The sequence below is a fragment of the Salvia miltiorrhiza genome, chromosome 6 (genome assembly GCF_028751815.1).
Source record: "Salvia miltiorrhiza cultivar Shanhuang (shh) chromosome 6, IMPLAD_Smil_shh, whole genome shotgun sequence".
In the NCBI taxonomy this organism is placed as follows: Eukaryota; Viridiplantae; Streptophyta; class Magnoliopsida; order Lamiales; family Lamiaceae; genus Salvia; species Salvia miltiorrhiza.
The window spans coordinates 6,552,899-6,573,895 of NC_080392.1; the positions used below are offsets into that span (position 1 = coordinate 6,552,899).

At 37.3% G+C, this 20,997-nt stretch overlaps 2 protein-coding genes across 4 annotated transcripts; one reads left to right on the top strand and one right to left on the bottom strand.

Moving 5' to 3' along the window:
* Positions 1–1,687: 1,687 nt before the first annotated feature.
* On the top strand, positions 1,688–18,595 carry LOC130988270 (nuclear pore complex protein NUP160). The gene is made up of 27 exons (XM_057912072.1): positions 1,688–2,021; positions 2,181–2,316; positions 2,410–2,674; positions 3,019–3,079; positions 4,719–4,876; positions 6,860–6,942; positions 7,123–7,227; positions 7,323–7,420; positions 7,692–7,812; positions 8,490–8,672; positions 9,097–9,289; positions 9,404–9,975; positions 10,834–10,996; positions 11,154–11,431; positions 11,518–11,705; positions 12,065–12,141; positions 12,251–12,594; positions 13,101–13,169; positions 13,259–13,577; positions 13,903–14,031; positions 14,218–14,326; positions 14,421–14,492; positions 14,696–14,828; positions 15,640–15,747; positions 17,456–17,596; positions 17,871–18,044; positions 18,153–18,595. Exons 1-27 carry the CDS (start codon positions 1,834–1,836, stop codon positions 18,192–18,194), a joined length of 4,509 nt encoding a protein of 1,502 aa, XP_057768055.1. The 5' UTR covers positions 1,688–1,833; the 3' UTR covers positions 18,195–18,595.
* Positions 18,596–19,015: 420 nt separating this feature from the next.
* LOC130988271 (cucumber peeling cupredoxin-like) lies at positions 19,016–20,984 on the bottom strand. Of its 3 annotated transcripts, none has more exons than XM_057912074.1 (3): positions 20,467–20,689; positions 20,073–20,287; positions 19,016–19,777 (listed from the first exon to the last, which is right to left on the bottom strand). In XM_057912074.1, exons 2-3 carry the CDS (start codon positions 20,248–20,250, stop codon positions 19,218–19,220), a joined length of 738 nt encoding a protein of 245 aa, XP_057768057.1. In that variant the 5' UTR covers positions 20,251–20,287; positions 20,467–20,689; the 3' UTR covers positions 19,016–19,217. The 3 variants fall into 3 exon arrangements, with proteins under 3 accessions (XP_057768057.1, XP_057768058.1, XP_057768056.1); XM_057912075.1 differs by having other exon boundaries at positions 20,398–20,512; XM_057912073.1 differs by having other exon boundaries at positions 20,073–20,984.
* Between the last annotated feature and the right edge of the window lie 13 nt (positions 20,985–20,997).

Here is a 20,997-nt window from a genome sequence, read left to right on the forward strand (position 1 = left end):
ACCAAGCCGGATCGAAGTTGATGATGTATTTTTTTTTCACGAACTCTAGCACCTCTCATGAGGTACTCATTGAATCCTCCCACTGAACCGTGATTTATTTCTCCTGCAATATTGTTGCTCGGCGGCGTTTTCGGATGCGAAAAGAGTTATTCACTCGCATAGTGAATGAGCCTTCAGCTGTTTAAACTTTCTGATTGGAGTGTTGGCAGGGCGATTTTCATTGTAGGCTTTCGCAATGCGTTTCCACATTTTGTCCATCTTTTGCTCGTTTCCAACAACTGAATCGATGCTAATATCGATGTAACATTGCGCAAGAACTTCACACTCCGCATCTGAATAAAACACCCGGCGCATGTTGGTATTCTCTTCGTCGTCGTCGGATGAAGGCTCAACAGAGAGATTTATATTCTCCAAACCTTGAACTGCCTTTCCTGAAGATGGTGTGCCTCCATCAGTACCACTCCCATCTACACTGGTCCTCCTAGAAGAGTCAGAAAATATAAACCCCTGTGAAGGATATCCTTGTGGGGAAAATCCTGGAGGGGGATACCATTGTTGAGGATATCCGTATGGCTGAAATCCCTGAGATGGATGCACTTGGGATGAAAAATGAAATGAAGGGGCTGATTGACTCATGGGATTGTTGGGATATATTTGAGGATTAAACATATTTGGCCAAGAGAAATTTGGAGGGCGAATGCCGAAATTTTGAGAAGGATCGTTACAATTTTGTGAAGGAGAACTTGAATTTTGTGAAATTGAATTTGATCCATATGGATCAAACCAATTTGGAAATCCACTCATGATGTTTCTAAATTTTTTGGAGAAGAACTAAATATGATAAATAGATGAAGAGTAATTTTGGGGTAAGAATCATATGATACATGAAGATATATATAGGGAAAAAATACCCTTATTAAATATGGCCCATTGAGAATTGAAACGTTAAAACTGTAGTAGCTTTGTACCATCACATCAAATATAATAGTAGCTTCGTATCATCACATCAAATATAGATGAATAGATATGTCGATCTCTGACAAATTTATTTGTTTGATTGAAAAGAGTTGGAAAATGGAAGGGAAACACATAGGAAACGGATGGGGAAAATGAAAAAAAAATTAAAAAAAAGAAAAAAAACGGACGAAAACAAGCAAAAGTGGAGAGGAAAGAAGTGGGCCAGGCCCGGTCCGTCAATCCTAGGCGCACAGCGGGCGCGTGCAATGCACGCGGTCCAGCTGTGCGCGCTGCCAGCGAGTTGTCCACAAACGCGCGTCCTTCTTCTGCCTTGGGGGCCCACCGCCTGAACTGCTACCAAGGTAGCAAATTTGCTACCTTTCCCATTTTGCTACCCCAAATAAAATCGTTCACTATGATTCTCTCATTTCCATGTCAGCAATTACCCCTTTTTTTTTAACCATAATGGATGGCCTGACCCGTTTGATACATACATTTGATTTCACACAAGATCAACCATTTTTTTTTTTGGGGATAAATTGTAGGTTTTGACTTTTGAGTGAAATTTAAATTAAAGTAGTAACTTATTTGTAGTTGTAAAAATATTAAAGATTTCTGTTTTTGGGGGTTATAATGAAGTCCCGCGTAGCACCTTTTAGCAAAACGTTATGAATACACCCTAAAATCGTTGGTCGCGTCAGAAATGGAATACCATAAAATAACGATTTGATAAATTTAAAGAGCAAAAAACATCAAAACCGTCTCCCTCCCAATTCACCCTAAACCCTTTCTGCTCGCATCTCTCTACGTCTACTCGACCTTCTCCACCTCCGGTGCCGCATTTTCTTCAATCAGGCCGAGGCAGCGGCAGCGGCAATGGCGAGCAGTAACTGCTGGCGCATGGCGGGGATGGAGGTGCCGCTGCTCAGCACGGACTCAGTCGAGTGGCGTCAAGTCTCCGTTCCCTCCACATCTACATATGCGGCTAACAACTCCGACAACTCTATTTCCAATGACTTTGCTTCTTCCTGCGCCATTGGAAATCCTCCTTCCATTTTCATCTGGTAAGTGCAGTTATCTTTCTCTCTATTAAATAGGCGTTTAAGCTCTAGCAGTGATGGCACTACTGTTTTAGTTAATAATGGCCTAGGTTAGCTTTTGGTATGCACTAAACCACGATTTTGGTTGATTGTTCAGTACACACTGATGACTTTGTATTGCAGGAAAACCAGTAGGAGTCAGGCAAACGTGCTGGAGATTCTAGAACTATGCAGTCATAAAGATACACCAACTATTGGGCTGCGCCTTGTATTTTCTAATGCTCTTTTTCCGTTTGCTTTCATCTGCAGATTAGACGAGGTCTGCTTGGCTTTGAACTTACTACTTATTTTTTCATTCTTTTAGCATATAGGCAGCATCAATCATGTTTCTAATGCTAACTTTTGCATGTAGACCAATTATGCTTCTGGAGATTGTTTGGTACTTTATACTTTGACTATCTCAGGGGTTGCTTACCTCATCAGATTGAGGAGCAATCTTGACTATGGAAATTCTTCTTTTGTCCCGGCTAGTGAGGTCCTTGAGTATAACACACAAGTTCAACCACATACTGGGGCAATAACGGCTGTTGCTGCGTCAGAAGGGTGCTTGCTGTTTGGAAGGAGTGATGGATCTATTAGTTGCTTCCAGCTTGGCACACTTGATCCCAGCACTCCAGGTCCACGATATGATTCTATTCTTAAAGTTTTTTCTCAAGAACTATGTGTCTCAATTCTCAATGTCCTGCTGCTATAAAAAATTTATGGATCATATCATATGATTCCCTTGTACCCTTCTCTTTTTCTCTCTTTCTTTCTCTCTGATATAGCATTTCTAATGTTAAAGTTTTAAATGATTGCATCGTAGACCTATACTGAATTCTTTGATGTTGCATAAAGGTAGCTTAGTTGCATTTCGGAAAGGTGCTCAAAGTTTTCATTTCTGAAGTTCTATATCCATTCATAATTCATGAATCACACTTAATTATTATTTTCCTGATGGTTTTTATGATTTGATATGCAGGCTTTGTGTCTGAAATGCGAGATGATGCTGGCTTTGGTCGGTTATGGGGCATATTGTCAAGGTATACTTTAACTTCTAATAAACGAAACCCGAGTCTCAAATTTACATTATATTACTGATTTTTTATTTTAATGCTGGCATGCGTTTTATTTCTCATCGGAAAGGTCTTTGTCTGTTTTAGCATGGACTTATTCTCATGGGGAAATAGAGATGTTATGAAGAGGCTCTCTTTTTGTTAGTTTTAGGTCTTTTTCAATTATCAGGAGAATTGCATGTTCATTTAGTGGTTAGTTACTATTATTACATTTCATTTCTGTATCTATTACAAAAAAGAAGAAGAAAAACACCTAGTTTCCAAAATCCTTTTCTGTAAAAATCATGGTTGATATTTTTTAGAAAAACTTCTCATTACCTTTTTGTGCTGATGAAAATATTCTGTTTATAAATTATGTTTCTTATGAAAAAATTAAGATTACGTTGTCGAAGACCATGTGCATCTGAAATTCATTCCGAAGTGGGGCACTAAGTTGTGATTTGTGGTTTGTTTTCTCTCTGATTGTGTTAGTTTTTGTCGGTGTATTCAGCATCATATGCTGGTGGCCAAGACAGTAAACTTTGATCCAACTTGCTTACAAACTGCTGCTCTCCATCTCCCCCCTCCTATCTCTTGAAAACTCTCTCTCTCCCTAGCGCATTAATCTCCTTTTATTTTCACCAAATACTTATGGATGAAGTAGATACTTTGAATGAACTGAAGCTAGGTATATATAGTACTGAGTGCACCCTCATAATGTGGCTACTTTCTTAACAAGCTACTTGTAAAGCTGTCAATTTCTCAAATGAACCTACTGTTTTACAGACCTTATACCTCAGCTTTTAGTTTCTCATGATGCTAATTCCGCTTTAGAACTCAAAACATGAAGTTCTATTCTAGTGAACTAGTATTTAAGAAGTAATGGATTTTATTTGGGAAATATTATGTTACGAATTTCAAATGTCAATGTTAAAAAAAATTGATATGGAGAGTTTAATCCTGCAGATTGTCTGAAGCCTCTCCTACTTTCCCTTTTGTGCTCCCCCAGATGGAAACCTTTAGTTAAGCTAACAGTAACATGTGCTGGTATAAACATCTAATCTGAGCTGCTTTGAGATAGTAATTGCATGGTGGGCTGTAATGTTGGCATAATTATGAGCTGGTTGACCTACTGCTTATTAAACATGCTGCTCCAATCTATAGAAAAGAGATCGCTGGCTCAACAAGTTTGGAGATGTGGATGAACTTCTATTAATTTAAACTTAGGCAACACTGTGATATTAAAGTTCAGCCTAAGAGGAAATGCTTAGCCCGTTTTTGGATTAATTGTAAAGATGGCACATTGTAGAGTGTGACAAAGAAGGGCACTAGTAAGTCTAGTTTTGTTAATAAAAAATTAGATGAGTTTTTCTTGAGTTGAATTCTTTCTTATGATTGGCTTGTAGTACTCTTATCACTTGATCGATTCTGGGTTTAACAACTTTAATATGATTATTTTTTGTTGAACTTAATGTCCGAAAGGCGTCCCCTATGTACTCCAGGGACATTAAAAACTCTGCCAGAGGCAACCACTCTTTATTGAATAATGTTTTTTTCACTATCTTGTCCACTTTTAGTCCCTTGTGCTTTTGTTTCTCATACTATTTCATGAATGATTTTCATTTAGGAGTCCTAATCTGGCTGCTGTAGTGGATGTAGTGGTATCAGTGGTACAGCAGAGAAAGCTTCTCTTTGTGCTTCACTCTGATGGGAGCTTTCGGGTATGGGACCTTCTAACCCGCAATAAAATTTTCAGTCATGCCATGACAGTTCCAGCAAGTACAGGCGAGGATCCAACCTTAACTTTTATTTCCCAATCTCAACTTGGCATTGATTATTATGACTTTTGTTGATGTAGTATCATATTATAATAATTGCTTGCTCAATATACTATGCATCATAGTTTCACTTTGTCCTTTTAGATCTATTGCAGATTGAAGTTTCTTTGTCTCAAACAAACCATAGTTCTTGCATATGTACGAATTGTTGCCCAATACAAGGGAAAAGGCGAACCGTCCAATACTAGATCAATGACACTGACATTGCTGAATATATTTGGCAGATAAATGATCCGCAGCTGTTTAGTTTGATCTTTTACTTTCTTTGAGTAGCTAATAGTATTATGCAGTAAAAGAAATGGGAGTACACCTTTAGACCCTGAAAGTTGACTATCTGGAATAGAATATCCAACAGAGATATCTATACTGTAGTAAAGCTTTACTGTACTGAATACCTTATCACTATTCTTCCTTCCTTTTTGATGAATTAAAAGTTAGCAAATTAACTTCCTAGGGCAGGTCCTGGAGTCCCTTGGTGGTGGATGACAAATGCATGTAAATGATAGTTCTCTTAAAGTTCACATTATCTAATATCAGTTATGTTTTCTGTCAAGTATGTTGTGAGGAATCATGCCTTAATTCCTTTCTCTTACTGATATAAAGGAATGCTGGGCTTAGTAATATCTGCATCTGAGTCTCTGTTATTTACTGTTCGTATGATTATTTTTGGTATCTTGTCTAGCTAATTCTTACTCCCTCTGTCCCTGAAATAAGTTCCTCTTTTTCCATTTTGGGACGTCCCCCAAATAAGTTCCTCTTTCTTTCTTTCTATTTTTGGACAACTACCCCACCACTAATAATACTTTATTTATTCTTACTTTACACTTTTTCACCACTCCCAATACTAATTATAATACTTTTTCACCTTTTCACCACTCTCAATACTAATTATAACATATTTTTCTCCATTATCAATACACTTTACCATTTTCCTTAAAACCCGTGCCGTCCCCAAAGAGGAACTTATTTTGGGGACGGAGGGAGTATAATTTTGGTAGTGGAAAGCTTCTTAGTGAAGTTTGGGTTTATGATGATCACCATCATTATCTTCTGTGGTAGGATATCTTTCTTGCTACTTTTTTTTTTCTTTTTTTGGTAAGTAAAGAATTTTATTACCATTTGCGTGACAAAACAAGTAACATTACAATCATCAATCTCACCAACAACTACTCTAGAGCTCAACTTTGCAGCATTCTCCTAAGTTTATCATTCCTATTACAACGAATAGCAATTTGAACTTGGCAAATGCGTATCAATACCTCCTCCGCTCTTGCTGTTTGTTGGAATCTTCTTGCATTCCTTTTAAGCAAGATGTGATACACTGTAGTAGCAACAACAACACTATACATTAATTGTTTCCCTGTCTTTGATCCACATTGCGTCTGTATGTACACTTTTTCATCTTCCCAGCTTCTAATGCTTCCATTCAAACCACACCATGTCATGATCTGACTCCAAACTCGAGCAGAATAGCAACATGTAAAGAACTGATGTGACAGTTTCATCTTCCATTTGACAATCTTTTATCATAAAGAAGACCAACCTTGATTAGATTATCTACTGTCGATAGCCTTCCCAGCACAACTAACCATGTGATAAAGACACATTTTGGAGCAGCCCTGTTCTGAGTTATCATTTTGTGCCAAGGAACCTTTGGGGTTGTTCCCATGATCTCCCCATACAACTTCTTCACAGAGAAATAGTCATTACCCATCATTCTTGCTCCCCTTTCACTGATTACAAAATAATCTTTCTTGCTACTTGCTATGATTGAGGTGTAGGCACCAGTTTTATTATTGACTGTAGAATTTATATCTGTGCCTTGTCTAAATAATTCAGAGTCATTTCTGGGAACCATTTCTTGTCTTGTTTAATTATTTTTATGATTGGGTTATACCTAATGTGCGTTTCATTTACATAATACTTCCAGGTGCATTCGTTAGGTTGTGGGTGGGAGAATTTAGTATAGAAACAAGGGTGATTCCTTTGGCAATGCTTCATGGACAAAATTTGGTATGTGGCAGCTAAGGAAGCACCATTTCTTTTTCTTGGCATCTAAATCCTTCAAATACTAATTCTATCCATTTTTCCTTTCTATGTCACTCTTGATCTGTTTGCTAATTTTTCTAATTGTTCTAATGTTTTCCCATGTTTAATTGTCTGCTTAAAAACATTTTTGGAAAAATTGTAAAGGAAGCTGTAACAGAAACAATCTATCTATATGGACTTCGACTTAATGTGGGAGAAAGGGCACCATTGTCATTGGAGCCTTCATCAAGAAGAATCTCCTTGGGAGAGGTAATTTAATGACTCACCTATGTTATGCTGCTGTACTTTTACAATCTTCCAATTGTCAAACCCTGCATTACATCTGCTTTATGAATGTTTTAAAGGCTGGACCTATTGATGTTAAACTTACTTCGGACAAAGTGTGGATTCTCAAGGAAGATGGCCTCATAATGCAAGAATTGCATAGTAATGACTCTACAGAGTAAGTTCACTGAATGTTACACTTTGCTATTGCTCTTGATTTGCTGTTTAATTTAAATGGACTACATATTTTTCTGCCGGATTGAGCATTTGATCCGTGCTTATAAATTTAAGGATTAGTTACCGTTTTCTGGCCTTTTGGATAATTTGAACTAAGTTGATCTTTGTGGTATTCCTGGAGTTGTATCTTCTTTATCACCTAAGCATTTTTTGACAGCTTTGATCAATCATTCCTCTTTCAAGTTTGACTAACAACTACCTTATTTTGTTAGGGAATTAGCTCATTACTATGCTCTTCAAGAAAATTTGGTTGCTGACCTGCTATTTCAGAGTTCTGAACATTCTTCAGATGATCTTCTTTGGCTTGCCTATTCAGCATTTTCTTCTGCAAAGGTACATAATAATTCAATTTTACCCATTTCCGTTTTTATAAATTATAACAAATTCAACGGTAACCAAAAATCATATCCTAGTCATTTCTGCTTTTATGATTGTTATAAATGAATTCTGCAGAATATGCAAAATGCTACGCAGTGAACTCGATAACTGTTATTGAAAACTGTTACGCCTTTTGTTTATAGGCTTGGTGTTCTTGCATGCGTCTAGGAAAATTTTGTTTGTGATAGTTAACCTTAGGTTTGTGCTGTTTACTTGGTTGACCAAATTTGATGGATCGCGTCGGTTGAAAATAAGCTAAATACAATGTGAAACAACTTCCTATGATTCTCAGGTTCTGTGTTATGTTGAGAATTGCATGAACAAATTAGTTATTTCATTTTGGAGTATGACAGCAGAAAAACATTTTCTTTAATTCTTTTGTAAAAACAGCAGAGCAACATCTGAAACATATTAGTTTATGCCGTTACGTGATAATCTTGGCGCTATTTTGTAAGTATACAATGAGTTATGTGAGCAGCATTTCTTTCACTAAAATATTCAGAGATTAAGCATCCTAAATTGACTAAACAACTTCAAGTATGATATTCTCGAGGTACAAGATTATATTTTAATGCTGTTGTATGTGAGCTGCATAACTGTAAGCTTGTTGGTGTATATTTCTTGTTATGCAGGAGGAAATCATGCCATTCTTATCTTCTGTGTTTTTCCATGCGTTGTTTTCTCCTGGGGTTCATTGCAATGCTGTTATCAGACAAACTTTAGGGGATTACAACCAGCACTTCACTGATTCTGAATTTGGTTCGTTCACTGTTGAAGGTCTGAAGAGTGAGATTTTGTCGTTGATTGAGCATCAGGTATTTCAATACATTTCATGATAGTCCATTCATTACTCTATTTTTGTGTCCCCCATCTTCAAGACAAGATTCTGCACCTTCGGTTAATGGGTTTTGTGGATTTTACACTTCAGTCTTTATTTCCTTAACCGTACTTTGGATCTTGCAAGCCACATGCGTGGTTTGAATAGCTGACTTTATAAGTATAAAAAACAATTGCTTTGTCTGCTTTTATTGGTTAAGCTCAAGTTAAAAAGAATTATATTGGTCACTGCCAGTAGAAAATACATATTTCATAACTTTGAGGGTCAACCAGAATGGGACACAATGCACATCCACCTTGTGGTCAAGGTTGGGTTGGTGCTGATTTTTTACTTTTTATTGACTTATCGTAAAGAGGATGAAAGTTAAGGAATAATGGTAGTTGATGCATATCCTGTTGTAGGGTGGAAGTGACAGTCCAGATTCCGCTCTTCGATGTTGGAAATCTTTCTGTACCCGTTATGTGAATAATTGGTGTAAATACAATGCAGCGTATGGTCTGGTCATGGATTCATCCACAGGTGCTTTTGGTATAATTAGAAACTACAAAATCTCTATATGCCGTGGCTTGGAGGATGTGGAGCATATCATATATGGTACACCTGGCTACTTATCAATGTCGATTATTTGCTTGAGCTTTGCAATCTCAATCAAATCTGTATACTGCAAGTTAATCTGATGCATAATATCCTTGACTTGTATGACTCCAGGTTCGTTTAAGGACCAGAAAAAGTGTATAGGCCGCGAGCTGGATTATTTGGGCGATGAGTTTGAAAGAGAAATTCTCTTTGAGTTTCTACAATGCGTTCGAAATGTGAGCCAGCAGTTGGGCAAAGTTTCATCAACTATATTTTATGAATCACTTCTTAGAACACCTCATATGTTTTCTGAGGAGGTTGTTCCCCGTCTTCTAAAGATTCTTGAAACTGGATATAGTTCTTCGACTGCAGCAATTCTAATACCAGAACTTGGGTATGATGCTTATTGGGAGAAAGAATATTCAAATCACAGAAATCTAAGAAAATTCTCCACAAATATGTTTTTATCCCTTCATGAATTGTGCCATAAAGCTAACTCGTGGAAAAAGGTTTTGGATGTGGTTGAGAGCTACTTAAAGTTTTTAGTGCCTCGTAAAATTGTACTTAAATCAGATGCAGCAGTACCGTTCCACTTAAATGGTTCCGCAATAGTGCAGTCCATGTCCCAAATCGCCAAAGTGATGTTTGATTCTGTGTTGGATGTCTTTATGCTGCTAAGCTATATGACTAGCATCAGTGGGCAGGTTAGTTTACATTATATTGTACATATGGTATATTGTATCATCTTTGAAAGAACTTTTGGTCATGTGTAGAAGAAATGATCATATTTTTCTGCAGCACTTTGTGATGTAGTTGCCTTAAAAAAATTTGAAATACCTTAACCTAGAAAGCCTGAAAAAGCTCTGAGCTCCTAATACCTGGATCCTTCATGAGCAGTTTTTAGTTCCATGCTATTCTTTTTGGTACCTTCCCTTAGTAAAGAGCAAAATGTTTATTTCTAGATTATGAAATGGTTACATTAACAGGATTAATTTCCCTGCCCCTGTATATTCTGTTTCTTTGTACAAAATATTATGGATTACAAATGCCTGATTTCCTTTGTGTGAACTTGTTTGCTACATAAGTTTCTGACATTACTGGTCTGCGTTATTTCTTCAATTTTCCTTCTGGGCAAAAGTGTTGTGTCGTAAGGTAATTTGCATTGACAACTGCTTTCACTGTTTGGTTCAATGAAATAATAACAAAGCTATATATCTGCCATCTCTCTGGCTGCCTTGGAATGTTGGAAAATTTATGTTGTCCAACTTAAAAATATCACTTAGTTCTTATATCCTATTTGTCCTGCACATGCTTCAGTGGTGCTGCCTTAATTGGGGGAACCTCTATCAGAATGGAACTACAATATCCACCCCCACCCTACTGAACCCGATTCTTTCTCAATAGTTTGGCTTTGGAAGTTGAACTGTGTCTATAAATCATTTCTAAGAATCTAGTTACAGTTCTCTCTCTCTTTTATTGTTTTATTTTTATTAAATAAAAAACAGAAGTTTTTTTAGAGATCTATCAATTTGTGGTGCAACTTAATTCCCTTTCTTATGCAGATTAAAATGTCATATGATGACATTTCGAGGGTTAAAGTAGAGTTAATACCTATGATTCAAGAAATTGTGACAGAATGGCATATTATCCATTACTTGGGGACAACACCGTCTGATTCGCTGGCAATTGAAGATTTCAGTCATAAGCTTTCATCCTTACAAATTGGTAGGGCAAAAATCGGATCTGAATTCACATTCTGTTGTTCCCTTTTGTTGTACATTACCAGCATATACTTATGATTAGACATTTTACTAGTTTGAGTTGAGCGTTATGCTTATTGGTTGGCTAACTTCTGAGGGTCTTTCTCTCTCTCATATCTCAGATTGCGGTGGGGATAAAAGATTGTGGAATGGGAAGCTTGGAACGCCGGAATTTTCTTTAGCACATATCCTACTATTGAGCATGCAAGGTTCCTCCAGAGAATTGGGAAACCTCTTATTCAGTTTGCTTCCAAATCCCATCAGCTTGGTTAGTTTAAGTAGGGAGCTCATCAGTTGGATAATCTGGGGAAGAAGTGGGGAAGAATCTTCTGTATTCTTCAGCAATTCAACTGATCTTGCACTGGTATTACTTAGGAACAATCAGTACACTGCTACTGAGGTTTATTTCTTTTATCCCTAAACTCCTGTACTCTTGTGTTAATTTTTTTTGATGGATTCCTGAGATGAGGTCTTACTTTTTTCTAGTATTTACTCACTTTGGTGGATGCGTATTCACGCAAGGAAAAAAGTTTTGGAAGTCTTCAAGCTATGGATGGCAAATTGGCTTTGCTGTCCCATCTTCTTGGATGTTGTCTAGTTGCTCAGACCCAATATGGACTGCATGGACCAGTTAAGGACAGAAAAGTTGGGGAAGCCATTTGTTGCTTTTACAGGTATCAAATGCTTTTATCGTTGCAAGTCTGAGTCCATTTGAAATGTATGCATATGTTAAGGTGATATTAAATAATTGAAGGAAACTATAGATTCACTTTTATGAATCATCTTTCCTTTTTACATGTTGACGTTTTGTGTAACTTATTGCTTGTACCTTTGTGATTGTCCATGTGGGACTACTGCTTGCTCTTATTCTTTTTCTTGAAATATTGTGTATTCAAACATTTGTTTTGTTTAAGTGAAAATGTTGCTTTAGCTGGATAGCTGTCAAACCTTCCTACTGTATACACAATTCTTATTACTAATCTGTATCAGAAAATGAAAGAAAATTCTGTTCGTTATAATGTTTGTTGTTCAGAGCTGCATCAATGGAAGGATCTTCCGAGGCTATACAGAGTCTGCCACCTGAAGCAGGATGGTTTCGAATTGATTTCAGTTACGTTAGCTGTTGATAAGAATTTTATCGTACACATTCCCTACCCAGATTGATGCCCCTGGCTTCTTGATTCTTTGACTCATATAGTTTATTATTTCTCTCTTGCAGACAGTTCCCCCTCAACTGCAGCATGGAAGCTTCACTATTATAAATGGGTGATGCTGCTCTTTGAACAATATAATTTGAGCGAAGCTGCTTGCCAATTTTCTCAGGCCGCACTTGAGCAAGTTGATGAAGCTCTTGGCACTGTGGGTAGCACCTCCGAGGAGAACCTTGGGGAATCAGTGACTATTGTGAAGGGCAAACTTTGGATGAATGTTTTCACGTTCACTTTGGATCTTAAGAACTACCACGATGCATATTGTGCAATAATTTCAAATCCAGATGAGGAAAGCAAGATTGTCTGTTTGAGGCGTTTCATTATAGTTCTTTATGAGCGTGGCGCTGTAAAGGTTTTCTGGCTATTTCTCCCCTCTCCCTTCATCTTTCCCACTCTTTCTATCTCTTCCTGATAGACTACCTTCTTTCCATGCATTTCCTGCTTAATTGCTAGTGAAACTATCTAGCATTGAAGTTGAACCAAGTAATGGAATAGATTAAACTGTAGTATGTTATACTGAACCAAGTTTAGGATTTTGTCTTCGGTTAGCGTATATACTTTTGTTGGACATTAAGTATTATGCGTTTGATGATGAAACCTATTGCTTCATGTATGAATGGTGCTGCTTCAGTACCTTTTTTGTTCCAGTGGCTTATTTCAGAACAATAGACATGAAGGTTACATGATGCTGGGAATTTTTAATGTGATGTAGCTAAGCTTGCAATGTTTTTTCTGTTCCCTCTCCTTTTGATCTCTTCCTTTCTTTCTATCTTATTTTGAGTAAGTGATATTGAGGTGGAATGCATAGATTGAAGTACTTCCACTTATAACTTTGTGGTGTTCTTTTATTCCTTGCAGATACTGTGTAATGGTCAGTTACCACTGATTGGTTTAGTGGAGAAAGTAGAGCGAGAGCTTGCCTGGAAGGTTTGCTATTTGATTGACCAGTGAATATTATTCTTCTATTTTAGAGTACCTTTTAGTATCTCAAAGTTATCAATTCATTTGCTTGGCAGGCAGAGCGTTCTGATATCTCAGCAAAACCAAACCCTTTCAAATTACTTTATGCATTTGAGGTGCATAGACATAACTGGCGAAGAGCTGCAAGTTACATTTACCGTTATTCTGTGCGTTTGAGAGCTGAAGCAGCAGTAAAAGATCATCAACTCAGGTCTTTTACTCTGCAAGAGAGGCTGAATGGGCTTGCTGCTGCTATCAATGCCCTCCAACTTGTTCATCCATCATATGCTTGGATTGATGCCCCCATTGATGACATCTCTCCTGATAAAGAAATCTATCCTAATAAAAAGGCTAGGATAACCGTGCAAGAACAATGTAGAATACCCTTTACAATGAACCTTTGTTAAGAAGCTGAGGTTGTGTCGGATCAATGGGTTTGGGGTGAATTATTTTCCAAATATATTTGAACTGATCTATGGAGCTTGATTGGATAATTTCATGTTGCAGTGGATTTCAAATCCTTCAAGCCCCTTTTTTTGCCTTTTTTGAGCCATTGTGGTGGATTGAATCCAAGTGATATTGAATCACTGAAAAAAAAAGAAAAATCTCTGACATTTGTTCCTCAAATCCAGATCCTACACAACCTGAAATTCTTGATTTTGTGACATGTTATTCTGATCCTTTTCTCATTCTGTATCAGCTCCTGCTGGTGATCCTCTGCCTCAAAAGCTTCCGTCTTATTTAGATATTGAGAAACTTGAAAAGGAGTTTGTCTTAGCATCAGCAGAATATTTGCTTTCTTTGGCAAACATCAAATGGAGCTTTACTGGTATTACAATGCAAAGGCCACTTCACTGTTATTTTTACCACTGACTTGAATTTGGTTATTCTGAATCATTTCCCACATCTAAATACTTAGCCTAGTGGGCTCATATGCTATAATTAGACTACTTTCAGCCTATATCTTCTCAGGCTTCTCATTTCCATTTTCTCTATCTTGATAATTTTCCTTCAGGAAGTGATAAACCATCATCCGACCTTATTGATCTTTTGGTTGAATCAAGCTCATATGACATGGCGTTTACGGTGATCCTCAAATTCTGGAAAGGTTCTGGTCTTAAAAGGTTCTATACTGCCTTCTAATAACTTTTGACCCTAAAACTACTAGTCCCTTAGATGTTTTCATTGTGTTAATTATTCAAAATATAAATGTTTCAGGGAACTTGAAAGGGTATTTATTGCAATGGCACTTAAATGCTGCCCAAGCAGGTCAGGTGCCTCATTGCACGGGTAAGTAAATGTATTGGTGCTATATCTATTCTTATGTGGTCTGGTATATGATCAAAATCTTATTATATCATTTGAGCAATAGTTAGATGATTCTTGAATTATCCCCTATAAACCTTTGTGAATGTAGATTACCTTTTGATGTTTCTCAAGCTATATATATGATAAATGAGTTTATTCAACGTGAAAATTCTTGTTTTTCTCAGGAAAGATCGTAAACCATATGGTCTGCTGTTGACTTCATCAGAAGATGAGTTTGTACATGACTCACTTGATGCCACTGGAACATCACAACAATTTGCAGGAAGTAGTCACTGGGGAACACTTGAACACTATCTTGTCCGTATTTCTTATACCTATTTTTTGTTGTTTTGCTATATATTATATTGTAAATGGAATGGTTGTACTCCTAATATATACATTCTTAGGTTATATATACTTCTTCTGATACCGTGACACTTACATGATTTGCCATGCTTTTGTATTATGTGGTGCTGCGTCTTGTTGGGGTGTTGACATATTTCAGTATTTTTGGGTCATATTTGTGGACTTTCTGTGATTCCAGCAAAAGTCAAGCATGCTATTATGAACCATTTTATGAACCCTATGACGAACTTGTACTTTTAGACTGTTATTCTTTATATTTCTAGATTAAAACTTTGTTCTTTTATATAAAAAAACTCTGGACAGTATTTGAACCTTTGTAATTTAGTCAGATATCACTTTATTTTGAAAGTCGTTTCCTGATGCAGTAATGGAAGAGTTCAAAACTTGTTTAGACTGATAGTTTTCTGCAAATCTCCTATGTAAATGTCTAACTAAAACCATAGTGTACTTCCTATGGCTCTGTTTTATTTTTGCTTCTTCCCTGCTTGCATTCCTAGGTTCACTTATTCATAGTTTTTCAAATTAGTTGCAATATCTTAAAATAGGTAGGATTCTATCTATATTCTATTTGTAATAATGGAAGAATTCTGTTCGTAAGAACAAATAGAAGCAGATTTATTCTATACTCGATAAGTACCAATAGGCAATGGTGAGGTGGGAGATGTTCTATCTTAAATAATAAAGTAGCTTGCTCCTATCAAGCTATCTCTGATGGTTTATATAGTCCAAGATATTGCACAACTTACTTGGCCCATTATTGCAGGATAAATACAGGGCATCTCATCCCAGATTGCCATTAATTGTTGCTGGAACTCTACTTTCTGCTGATTCTCAAATTGACTTACCACTATGGTTGGTTCGGCATTTTAAGGTAAACATTGTATGAACATCCTGCATTTTGAACAAATTGTTGAGACCTGCGTATAACAAACATATTTAAGAAACGATGGCTTTAAAATTGCGCTAAAACTTTCTCAAAGTTCAACTTTTAAATATTGGGACAGGAAACTATTCTTGATTCTCTCTTAATCCAATCTTTCTGGTGGTATATGTGGGTATTGGTGGATTAAATGGCTTCTATCTTTATTTCTAGTTGTTTGGAATAGCTGGTTGTGAGTTATAACTCGGATGTAGGCATTAGTGAAGCTAAATGCTTAGATAGCTGTCATGGGTAGATTATAAGAGCAATCAGAGAATTTAAAGATTGAAAAAGAGTCTACTTATGCATAAATCGTAGGATGTGGACCATGTGCTTTTACTATGCTCCTTGAGTCCCAAATTATGGAGGCGTTGGTATCCAAAAATGGCAAAGTGATGAACCAGTTGGGGGTGGGGGGGTAGAAGAATCTTTGGGGATGGAATGTTTAGCAATGGGTTGGGTAGGGTTGGGATTAAGTTTAGGAGCATGGTAGGTTTCAAATCATAAAGATTTGGAAACCATGTTTATACTTGATTTAGTTAGAGAATGGAATTGTATCTTAGTTAGGATTGTCTTTTATTTAATTTCTTCATATTTAATAAAATGCTTTTGCTTAAAGCATCCTGTACTGGTTTCATAAGTCATTTATTATACCTCTCTGTTTATCAATGAGGCACTAGAGATGTAAAATAAGCCTAGCTGAGGCAAACTATAGTAGGCTTGTTTGACTCTGCTCGAACTTGAGCACAATTTGAGCTTTTATAGTTAAGCTTGACCTCAGCTGGACTCAGTTATCAAACTTGCAAGGGGTTTAAGTTTGGTTTCTACATTACTCACTTGCAAGTTATAAGAGCCTTGCCTGAGCTTAATGCATCAAACATATTAACTATAACCAAGTTTGAGCTCAGTCCCATGAAAAGTAATCTACAATCTCAAACAAGATTTTTTTTTTTTTGTTTTTATCCGATATTGAATAGCTTGTGGCATCTTGACTCATTTACAGCTCTGGAGGCTCGAGCTATAAAAATGTAGCTCTTGCTATATAGACTGTTGGTGGTTGTAACTTGTAAGTCTGATCCTAAATAGTGAATCAGTTGGTCTTGGCATCACAATTCTATGGTAATATTATCCATCCTACCTGGCACATGCAAGTGTATCACAGTATCTGGAAGGTAAAGATAGTCAACCACAATGAATCTGCTTTGAGTGCCTTTGGCTTTCACTCCTGTAGAGTAGGTTAGTTGGATTCAGAGATTCATATATGGAATGTTACTAAATTTGTAAATGTTCCTTGAAAGGATAATTTTCTAGTCTAGCCTGAGAAGGCCGTCTCTATACATGATGGAAGTGGAGCAATCCTCTATCAGCCTATGTATCACTTTGATATCTTCTTATATTAAAACAAAAAACTGACTGTCAGGGACATATTTTCTCAAATCATTCTAGGCTTTGCACTGTCTTCTCATTGCTTGGTTCATTAAACAATATGGAGTTCCCTGTAACTTAGTCTACAGATTGTGTTCATTTAGATCTCCTTTCTTTACAAAACCTTGGCTGAACCAGATCTCTGATGCACTCATGTATCTCAAATTTTCTTTTCGGTGCATTAGAACAAAAGTTACTTGCATATTTCTTTCCTGATTTTTCATTTATTGGACAGGGTGACTGCAGTGAAAGTGGTTTTGGCATGGTTGGAAACGAATCAAATCCAGCATCCCTATTTCGCCTGTATGTTGATCACGGAAGACATACAGAGGCTACCAATTTGCTGATTGAGTACATGGAAGACTTAGCATCTGTTGTAAGTCTTGCCTTCTATTTTCTGAGCCTTCAGATTCTACCAAATGTAGGCTCTTTCAGCATCTGACTGAATCTGGCCTGTCATTAGTTTTCTTCTGTGTTAAAAAAAGATGAAAGTTTTGGTTCTTTCTACTGTCGTGTTGGAATGCATGGGCTATGTGCATAATTTTAGAGTGGCCTTTATACAATAGTCTCTGTCAGAGGCTAAGATTATGATTCAATAGCCTTCCTTTCCTTGTTGCCAAGTTCTGAAGAGATTTTGCAATTATCTGCAGCGACCAGCAGATATTATCCGTCGTAAAAAGCCTTTTGCTGTTTGGTTTCCATATACTTATGTGGAACGCCTATGGGGCATGCTGGAGGAGTCAATCCGAATGGGCCACAGAAATGACCAATGTGAAAAGCTCAAAAACTTATTACATGGGGCTTTGTCAAACCATCTAAATCTTGTATGTTAATCCTCTTTACTTTTGTCTTTATGTTGAAGTTTAGTGATGCTTGATCTTATAAATGTTTTTCCTTTTCTTTTTCCGTTCTTACTGTGAATTTTTTTACAGTTGAAAGTGGAGTCGGATGATGTTAGATCTTGCGCAAGCTAGTGGTGGACTATGTAAAACTTTTGGTCTTCTCAACAATATCGTGCTCTTCCAACTTTGGCATTTCTGAGCTCCATATACTGAGGTTGGTTTAGATAATCAACAAAACCGAGCTACAATCAGCCTATTTCATTAACTTTGTCGACCGGCTTCTGGAGGTTTGCCTTGTTTACAAAATCTATATCTTTTGCATGATTTGCATGTCCCTCAGTAGTATAGTGCTGCCTGAGACGGAGAAGAATGTGCCCTCAATGCGATATTAGATTAGTTATCATTATGTAAACTGGAGAGTTAGAATTTGTATATATATATTATCTTCTTTCTCCCTTTTACAACATTTTCTGGGAAGAAAATTTGGGAAAGTCTCGCTGCTAATATATGAGTCTAAACTTCAGTTTATGTCATATATGTGTTTATTATGGTTTAAAAGTAAATGTTGAATCTATATGGTGGCTCTAGGGTGAGTTGGATAGATCGCCCAATAATCAATTTCGATTGGTAGGGTTTGGATTGAGCTTGAATTACTAAATTTGGCTTCTTTGTTCTTTCATTTGCTATTTGCTACTACATAAGAATAGATTATAAAGACTCAAATAGTAGTTTCGAATATCTCTTAGATGGAATGGTTCGTTTAACACCTTGAATCGTAACCACTACTACTTTAAACGCCAAGTAATGCCATTTGTGAAGTATTATACATATATTTAGTTTCTATGCAAACTTTTGTGAAATATAAACGTATGAGATTATACAAAATTACAATGGTGTGTGATAACAGACACTAAAATGGTGTGCAGAACGGGAAGTTGATTAAAACCTTGAAGTTTACACGAGAAAAACCAATGAAATTTATTAACTACACAATGAAAACATACACAAACATGGCTCTCAATGCCAGATAAATGAAATCCAAACAATGGTCCTATCCACGTGAACTACTCTCATAATTCATAAACATCACCAGAAACGCCCAAATCTAACAGGTATACATAAAGCGACACCAAATAATACAAACGACAAGTCTGTCTACATGATGAGGCCCAAGGCAACCCAGGCAAATACCACCGAGGTAGCACTCATAGTCGCAATCGTGGCGGAGGAGCCAGGAGACGGGGGCGCAGGCGGGCCCTCCGGTGTACTAGGAGCCGCTCCTGGAGTCCCCGGTGATGGACTTCCACCGGGTGTTGAAGACGGTGATCCCGGCGTTGGTGAGGGTGATGAAGACGGTGATCCCGGCGTTGGCGCTGGTGTTGGTGTTGGTGTTGGTGTTGGTGACGGAGACGGTGATCCCGGCGGTGTAGGGGCGACACCGGGGGCCGGGGCTGGGGCTGGGGTGGGGACCACAGGGGGAGAAGGAGCCGGTGACGGAGACGGAGACGAGGCGGCAGTGACATTGATGGCCAGCTTTTGGCCCAAGGAGCAATGAGTGCCGAATGTACAGATGTAGTGATGCTCTCCGGTGGCGTTGAGAGTGGTGTTCCATGGGCCAACGGTGGCGAGCACCAAGGGGGCGGTGGAGCTACAACTATCAAATGCTGCCTTACTCACTTCAGCTACATCGTGCTGCCCTGTTATGAAATTGAACACTGCAAATATTTCCCACCAATTTCTTAGTATGTTTCCGAGGAAATGAAGTTGGGATTTTTATCAAATTCTGCTCAATAATTTTATCATTTAAATTGAAAAAAGTTTTCCATGTTTGTCTCTGACAGCGCACACAATCATTCACCTACTCATGTAACATTATAAATACATTGAAATTAGTAAAAGCAGCCACCAAAGTCCATATTCAAGTTTACTCAAGGGAGCAACAAAATAAATAAATAAACTTGTGAAAAATTGATAAAGCTTTCTCCTAGAGAGAGAGAGAGAGTTAGGTACCAAGAACATCTCCAGATGTAAAAACATGGCGACTAGCCCAGGTGGCGTAGTCGGTGGGGCTGCTAGGAATACTCCAGCCTAGACTGTCTCCGACAATATAGGTAGCCGCAGACGCTTTTCCGACGAGGGCCGCCGCCACGAGCACGGCCACAAGAAAGCCACGACCATCCAAACCCATCCTTCCTTCCTTGCTTGTATATGTTCTCTGGTCGCCCCTGTATGAATATGAATATGAATATGAATTTATGATCAAATTTAGAGGGGTAGATTGATATCTATATATAGAATAGCCTTTTTGAAAAGTCTTAGTTATAATATCTACTACTATGTATAATGGTGGAGTTGCCGACTAACTGCATCCATCTAATTACATGTGTTCATTTGTAGTTCATACCTCTCTTCTTCAGTATTCTAGAGAGAGAGAGAGATTGACTAGTCTGTTTTCAACCTCAATTTCTTACACACTCAAATTTATGTGATAGTGGAATTCCTCTCGGATGCAACATCCCATGTCGGCCTTTTTGCATATAATATTATGTCATCAATTTTATTTATTTATTTATTACTATCACTTATGCATGTGCTAATAGTGTACCACTATGCTACTGCTATTGCTATTGCTATTGCTATATAGCTACATATTAGTACTCTTATATAATACGGTCAACACATCCACTCCTATAATTGTTTTCAATTGGACAATAATAATTTAAACAAACTATGACTTTTCACTTCAAATCTTAATACATCCCATGACTCACATAATTGCTACAGTATTCAAATATTTAGCCAACATTATTGACGTCGGCGAAAACCCACATAATTACAATTTTCACTTATTTTTGCTGAATTGAATTGATATTTGGATTTAAGGAGAATTTATAGTATTTAACTAACTAGATATTACCCCAAATTGTGGGATGTG

What these genes read in the sequence shown, in the direction of transcription:
- LOC130988271 (XM_057912073.1), bottom strand. Translation starts at nt 20,250, where the DNA reads ATGGGTTTGGATGGTCGTGGCTTTCTTGTGGCCGTGCTCGTGGCGGCG. An exon ending in TACATCTGGAGATGTTCTTG is followed by an intron (nt 19,778 to 20,072) that starts GTACCTAACTCT and finishes AAATATTTGCAG; the next exon opens with TGTTCAATTTCATAACAGGG.
- LOC130988270 (XM_057912072.1), top strand. Translation starts at nt 1,834, where the DNA reads ATGGCGAGCAGTAACTGCTGGCGCATGGCGGGGATGGAGGTGCCGCTG. An exon ending in GACAGTTCCAGCAAGTACAG is followed by an intron (nt 4,877 to 6,859) that starts GCGAGGATCCAA and finishes TAATACTTCCAG; the next exon opens with GTGCATTCGTTAGGTTGTGG. An exon ending in TGGAAGACTTAGCATCTGTT is followed by an intron (nt 17,597 to 17,870) that starts GTAAGTCTTGCC and finishes AATTATCTGCAG; the next exon opens with CGACCAGCAGATATTATCCG.